Source organism: Rhodotorula toruloides (genome assembly GCF_000320785.1).
Source record: "Rhodotorula toruloides NP11 unplaced genomic scaffold Scaffold14, whole genome shotgun sequence".
Lineage (NCBI taxonomy): Eukaryota > Fungi > Basidiomycota > Microbotryomycetes > Sporidiobolales > Sporidiobolaceae > Rhodotorula > Rhodotorula toruloides.
The window spans coordinates 202,785-209,020 of NW_015622974.1; the positions used below are offsets into that span (position 1 = coordinate 202,785).

Sequence of the window (6,236 nt, forward strand, 5' to 3'; positions counted from 1 at the left end):
TAAGGCTTGACCAGGACCAGCTCGCTCACAACTCGCTCCTCTCGCTCGTGCTGGCTGTGGTGACTGCAGACAGGCTCGAATGGGCTTGCCGCACTACGTCAGAGTCGGTGCCGCCGAATCAGACGAGTCGACGTCGACCCTTGTCGACTTACCAGCCTCTCGAGGTGGGGCATGGTTGCGCTTGTACGGCGGATGGGTGCTTGCAGGGGTAGTCTGTCTGCTCTGGGTGCGTCTCGACGCTCAGTCAGACGAGGTGCTGAGCTTACCAATGTCGTCGCGCAGGCTCTGGCTCCTCGAGGACATGCTGCGAAGGCGGAGGAGTGTTTTGACCCGTTCACCGCGCCGGGATGTGCGTTCCTGTCCTCTTCACACCGACAGTTACGACAGGGTAATGCAAGACTGACGCAGCCTTGCGAGCAGACATCTGGCGACCGGAAAACGGCTCAATCCGACACATCCCTTACCCTCCCTCCGCTTCCCTCGCCGACCTGACGACCTTCCGACCTATCGGAGAGTTAGCAGACCCACCTGAAGATGCTTTACGACTAGCCGCGCCAGCGTATGGCGACTTGCTCGAGCGGGAAGAGAGGGCGGATCTGCCGGAGTTGCGGTGGATGCGGGACAAGACGATTGTCTTCATCGGCGACTCGTGTGTCTGCGATTGCTTGACTATCTTCTTCTCAAGCTGGTGCTGATGCTCCGTCTCTGCGCAGACACGACCGGCAGAACCTCGAGATCTTCTGTGACCGCCTGCACTCGACAGGCGCAGTCCTCTCCGTCCCACATTATCACATCAAGGCTCACTGTCGCCTGCCCGTGCGACGCTTCCGGCTCACCTCGCATGGTTCGCGGACCGCTCACTCGTCGCGCACTGCAGGATCTCAACCTCACCCTCGCGCAATGGTTCCACTTCGGCCTCGCTCCAGAATCCGACTCTCTCCCGCCCGACGCATGGAACATCCCCTCAATCCCGACCTCTCACGTGAATGAGAATCCTGCACCGTACTCGATAGAAGGGAAAATGAAGGAGTACTGGCTGTCGGACGTCGAGGAGATTGGCAAGCCTGACTTGATCGTGCTCAACTCGTTCTTCTGGGTGCGTCTGCACCTTCCCGTCTTTGAGACGCCGCCATTGACCATAATGCGCCCGCAGGACCTCCGCTACTTCACCCTGCGAGCCAAGCACTTCATCCCCTCTCCTTCCCCTTTGCACGCAACCGAACGCCCTCTCACCTACTCCGAACTCGCATGGCACCGTTCGCGCGTACGCGACTTTGTCGACCTCGTGAGGGAGAAGTTTCCGGGCGTGCCGCTGATGTGGAAGACGGGTGCGTTCGGACGGTTTTCGCACGAGAACTGAGCAAGGCTGATTGATGCGAGACTTGTGCAGGTCAAGAACGCGAGTCTAATAGAGGGTACGGGAACGTCGCTGTCTACCAGCTCAATCAGAGTTTGCGGGCGGTCTTGAACCGACTGAACATCCCCGTCTTCGATTGTGCGGTCCATTGCTCCCTAACGCTTGGATGGTTGCTGACGCTCGTGCTGTGCAGGGGGTGCGTTGATTACCGGCGAATGGCAGTACAGTGCGCACGCTCCTATTCCACCACGCCCACAAGAGACTGACGAGCGTTTCTCGCAGACGACGACCAGCACCTCAAGCCTGGTGCTCCTGCTAGACTGTGGGCGGACATGGCGTTCTGGTACTTGAGAAGAGCGGTGAATGGGTGTGAGTGTTGCATAGATCCGCCGCTCTCTTAGAACGTATCTCAGCATCTCCTCGGCGCATAAGCGAGTTGTAACTGGTTCTTGTTGTTGTCAAGCGGCTGCCCACTACTGGACTGCCCCTCACACGTCCGCATCATCGTTCGCAACCTTGTCTCCCTGCTCCTCCCTGAACCGATTCAGGTCGCTCGTCGTCGGATCGTACGCCCAATGATTCAGCGTCTGCCTGATCCCGCGCGACGTGTCCTCCTCGTCTGGCTCAATAAAGTGAATCCCATCGCGGCGGTACTTGCCGAGGAACATGCGTTTGAAACGACCTGTCGGACCGGCGACGCCTTTCCAGCGCTGGACTTGGCGCGCGTCGTCGTCGCATCGTCGACCGAGAAAGAAGCGATAGTACCATTGGTACCAGCCGCGGGCGTCGTGTTCGGCTGCGGGCAGAACACTGTTAGCGAAGCAAAGAAGCGAGAAAGAGGGGGAGAACAAACGCCGCAACCAGCCTTGCTCTTCCCACGCCTCGTACGGCTGTCCAATCCGCGCTTGCCACTTGTTCACCGAGTCTTCGGCACCTTCGGGTCGCGTCAAGTACTGCCTCAGGAAGCGGGAGTGAGCTCGCGAAGGCCAAGCGAGGGGGAAGAAGCGAAAAACGAACCATCGAGACGTCGAGGCCTTCGTACCATTCTGCGGAGAGCTACAGCGTCAGTGCAACACCAGGAAGAGGAACGTGGGACACGACGCACCCGTCGGAAAGTCTGTCCAGTCCTCGTGAATCTCCCTTCCAGACTTCTTGCTCTGCGACAGTAAGCCATCAGCACCTCCTGACGCCGGCTACGTAGGAAGAAGGCGCACCTTCACCGGCCGGAAGAAACCTCCGTCGAAAGCGCCGTTGCGAATGATCTCTCTGCGGGAGAACATGCGAGTCAGCAGAGTAAACGAGGGAAGACGGACGAGTCGGCTCACTCCGGGCTCATGTTCGGCTTGAACTCGTCGTAATCGTCAAAGTGGAAGTCGCGAGTTTGCGGATCTCGCCAGGGAAGCGGCGCGGCTGTTCGAACGAAGAGGTGAGTTCGCTCGAGGTGCGCTTTGGGTCCAACGGCCAGACGCACTGATCGTGTAGTCGCTCTGGCCTTCCTGCAGCTTGACCGTCTTCCCTACGAGCCTCATCCGCTCCGCAGCTCCCTCCGCGCTGCCCATCGTACTCCCGTTCGCCCCACTTCCTCCCACCTCGACAGCCGCGAATTTGGCCCGCTTCGCACGCGCAGCCTTCTCCTCGAGCTTTGCATAGTTCGGTTCGACAGGTCGCTTGCGCTTTGGCTTTGCTGGTGAGGAGGAAGCGGGTGTTTGAGGTATGGATGACGTCGAGGGAGGGGAAGGATCTGCTTCGGTGGGCTCGTTGGGAGCAGGAGCAGGCGGGTCCAGCGGAGCAGCGGGAGAGCGTGCGCGGGTGCGGCGCGTCTGAGCCATTGAAGGGATGTGAAGCGGAGGAGCATGAGAGCGGTCGACAGCGATCGCGACGTGAAGGACAGGATATCGAGTCTTCCTACAAGCAGGGGTGGCAAGTAGAGGTTCTTCAATCGTGCAATGCGGCGCAGGAGCGAAGGGCTGGCGTTGGGAGTGCAAGAGGGACGTTGCGAAGGTGAAGAGCAAAAGTCATGGACCTGATCGTCCCTTTGCTCCGCAAGTGTCCCTTGTATGGGCTCGTCGGGACGCCTACAATGTCTTCTCTTGGACGCCGATGCGAGCGGGATGTCGGAGGGATGCGGACGAGGATGAACTGCTTGCGATTGCTTCAGAACGACAAAACTCGGTACTGCTCGGTGACAAGGTCAGCTGCGGTCTTAGTAGACGTTGAGGAGGTACTCACCAACATGCTGCCTCAGTATACCGTCTGCCAGACCCTCAATCTGCCTGCTTGTCCGCCTCATCCCCTTCAGCCTCCAATCGGTCCTTCGTCGCCGCCAATCGCAGCTGATTGCGCTTGCCGAGTACGCGCAGGATGTTCGCGCGCTCTGCCGGCGTCCGCTCTGCCCAGTCTGTGATCCGCGAGAGTGTCTGGAAGCGCAGAGAACAAAGGTCAGCCCCACAAGGCGCTGAGGAGGTGTAACGGGAAACGAAGCAGGGAGGACTGCAGACGCACCCCGTCACTGTTCACGACCGTCGGACCCAGCCTGTCAAACAGCGAGTACGACTGGCCGTTCACCTCGATGCGAGCGGTCTCGTCGTCGGAAGGAGCGGGGAGGGCGAGCGGCTGCTTGGTGGCCTGGTTGGCTTCGGTAGTCGTGCCTTGCGAGGGCTCAGACATGGCGTGGCGTGCTCAGCGAGACTTTCAGCGAGGTTGGGCAGTGTGGTCGAGAGGCGAGCGCTCCTCTTCCTCCTGCCGCTCACCTTGCTCGACGCAACCATCTCCTGCTAGGCTTGCCGATACGTGCACTGTCAGTCGAGATGTCTGACCGCGTGGTCCAGCCCAGCGAGCCCGCCTTCACGGTCGTGCTTCGCGGCAAACACTTCGAGCTGTCCGACACTCAAATCCGCTTCGACTCGCCGAACAAGTTCACGGGCGTGTTTCTCGGCGGCAACGGCGGAACGGACATCATGTACTCGGATAGACGACCCGAATACTTCCCCATCATCTCGGAGTGGTTGGCGGGATACGAAGACATGTTTCCGATTCACCTCGAGGGGATGAGCGAGCAGGTGGCGACGCGGGCGATTCTGGCGGAGGCGGAGCACTTCAAGCTGAAGAAGCTGGCTGCGAGGCTGAAGACGGCGCTGGACAGGGCGGAACCGCTGGACCAGCCTCTCATGTGGCCTTTCACCGGGTCGCAAGAGGGCACCTTCTTCCGCGTCCGGCCAGTCGTTCACGAGTTTGCGGACATTGTCAAGAAGTACCCGGATGGTGTGCCGCGAGAGGTCTTCGAGGCGCGTCCTACCGCCTCTGCGCAGTTTTACTGGTTTCACGACCTCCAGGTCAGGTCCGTCCCAGGTCACTGCCTCACAAGCTTCCGAGTCCGCGAGTTGACGATTCCAGCGCAGGTTCGACTGCCGACAGCTATCAGCACAAGGCCTCCCGACGGTCTCCGTCCTCTTCCTCAACCGCGAAATCCAAGCAGCTGTGGACTCGTACCGAGGCGTTACACGGCAGCCGCTGCCCGTCGACTTCTAGGACTCGACAGCTCAACAAGCCTCAGTCACGATTGACCGGCAACCTCTCTCACTGGCTGTCTTGCTGAAGTGGATCGCCTCGCCCAAGGTCGTTTCAACGAAGGATAGCCCGCTCGAACCGCTCGCTACTTACTTCCGACCCGAAGGAACGCCGCAGGCCGACCGCATCGTGACAATCCGCGTGCATCGAGCAGCCGGCTACATCCGAGGGGACTTGCGCATCGCCCACCTCGACATCTTCTCGAACCACCAGGGTTACATGCTCTGGCGCAACGTCGGCTATGTGCGTCCTGTCCTCCTGCGGTTCCTATCGAGCCAAGTAAGGCTGACAAACGTCTCCTTTCGCAGGACCACACCTCGAACCTCTTGACCGGCACCAGCTCGCCCAAAAACACGCAGTCGACCGCACCCACCTCCTCCGTGCCCAAGGCTGCCAGCCGCGCGTCTACGTCCAGCCCCTAACCGGAGACGAGTCCGCCTGAAGCCTTCGTCTCGTCGGTCTGGCTGGTCTGAGCTTCCGAATGCACCGAGTCTCTCGCTCGAAACCTGCATGTTGTCGATACCCCTCTAGTTTAGCGCATTGCAATCGCATGTATCCTTCAAGAAACGAGCGAGAGAATGCGTTGGGTGGGGACAGAAGAAAGAACCTGGACTTCCAGACACAGCGGGAAAACGAGGGAAGGAGAAAGAAGTGACACTAGACGACATGGATATGAGAAGGCGATGCGAAGCGAGGCGGAACGAATGGTGGTCGCGAGATAAGGCGAACCGGTTTTGCGAGATGAGGCGAGAGGGGTTTACTCGACGGGGCGGAGCTCGAAGTGCGAGTCGTCCTCGGGGACCGACAAGATCCTGCGAGACAGCGAGCGTTAGCGAGCTTCAAGCCTGACAAAGCCTCTGCGAAACGCACCTCATCGTGTTAGTCGAGCCGAGACCGCTCCTCCATCCCTGAATCGCAACGACGGTGTCGCGCTTGCGGACAATTCCGAGCTCGAGCGCGCGCGAGAGACCGCTACGGATACGGTTATCGATGTCGACTTGCCAACCCTCGTCCGAGGAAGGCTTCTCGTGGGGGTAGTGCATGGGGTAGACGCCGCGGTGCAAGTGGATTTGGCGCGAGGTCTGCTCGTTGCGGGTGACGGTGATGATGGGGCAGGGGGGCTTGTACTTGGAGACTGCGAGCAGCGAGGGCATCAGCTTGAGTACTGGGGCGGTTTCGAGAGCCACAACGCACCGAGGCGGGCGGTGTTGCCGGAGGTCGACATGACGAGGATGGCGCCGGCCTTCTGCTCGAGGGCAGCGGCGACGGCAGCCATGGCGACGGTCTCGGCGGGGGGGGGGGGGGGGGGGGG

General features: G+C 60.3%; 5 protein-coding genes across 5 annotated transcripts in view; 2 read left to right on the forward strand and 3 right to left on the reverse strand.

Moving 5' to 3' along the window:
* Positions 1-79: 79 nt before the first annotated feature.
* Positions 80-1,758, forward strand: RHTO_01606 (Esterase, SGNH hydrolase-type domain protein; the record flags this gene model as incomplete). Its single annotated transcript, XM_016415287.1, has 9 exons — positions 80-226; positions 283-349; positions 421-649; positions 714-816; positions 878-1,096; positions 1,154-1,328; positions 1,391-1,495; positions 1,551-1,583; positions 1,640-1,758. 9 exons carry the CDS (start codon positions 80-82, stop codon positions 1,756-1,758), a joined length of 1,197 nt encoding a protein of 398 aa, XP_016272665.1.
* Positions 1,759-1,845: 87 nt separating this feature from the next.
* RHTO_01607 (uncharacterized protein) lies at positions 1,846-3,186 on the reverse strand (the record flags this gene model as incomplete). The annotated part of the gene is made up of 7 exons (XM_016415288.1): positions 1,846-2,153; positions 2,211-2,310; positions 2,375-2,403; positions 2,463-2,514; positions 2,572-2,623; positions 2,683-2,767; positions 2,829-3,186. The coding sequence occupies 7 exons, from the start codon at positions 3,184-3,186 to the stop codon at positions 1,846-1,848; spliced, it is 984 nt and encodes a 327-aa protein (XP_016272666.1).
* A 435-nt stretch (positions 3,187-3,621) lies between these two features.
* RHTO_01608 (fungal specific transcription factor) lies at positions 3,622-4,024 on the reverse strand (the record flags this gene model as incomplete). Its single annotated transcript, XM_016415289.1, has 2 exons — positions 3,622-3,774; positions 3,860-4,024. The coding sequence occupies 2 exons, from the start codon at positions 4,022-4,024 to the stop codon at positions 3,622-3,624; spliced, it is 318 nt and encodes a 105-aa protein (XP_016272667.1).
* Positions 4,025-4,164: 140 nt separating this feature from the next.
* Positions 4,165-5,346, forward strand: RHTO_01609 (uncharacterized protein; the record flags this gene model as incomplete). Its single annotated transcript, XM_016415290.1, has 4 exons — positions 4,165-4,694; positions 4,756-4,834; positions 4,886-5,167; positions 5,233-5,346. The coding sequence occupies 4 exons, from the start codon at positions 4,165-4,167 to the stop codon at positions 5,344-5,346; spliced, it is 1,005 nt and encodes a 334-aa protein (XP_016272668.1).
* Positions 5,347-5,681: 335 nt separating this feature from the next.
* Positions 5,682-6,236, reverse strand: part of RHTO_01610 (pyruvate kinase) — a gene marked incomplete at both ends in the record, with an annotated part of 2,512 nt that continues 1,957 nt past the window's right edge. Inside the window, 3 exons of the mRNA XM_016415291.1 lie at positions 5,682-5,736; positions 5,795-6,059; positions 6,119-6,209. Of these exons, the coding sequence (XP_016272669.1) occupies positions 5,682-5,736; positions 5,795-6,059; positions 6,119-6,209 (411 nt within the window). The remainder of the gene's footprint in view (positions 5,737-5,794; positions 6,060-6,118; positions 6,210-6,236) is intronic.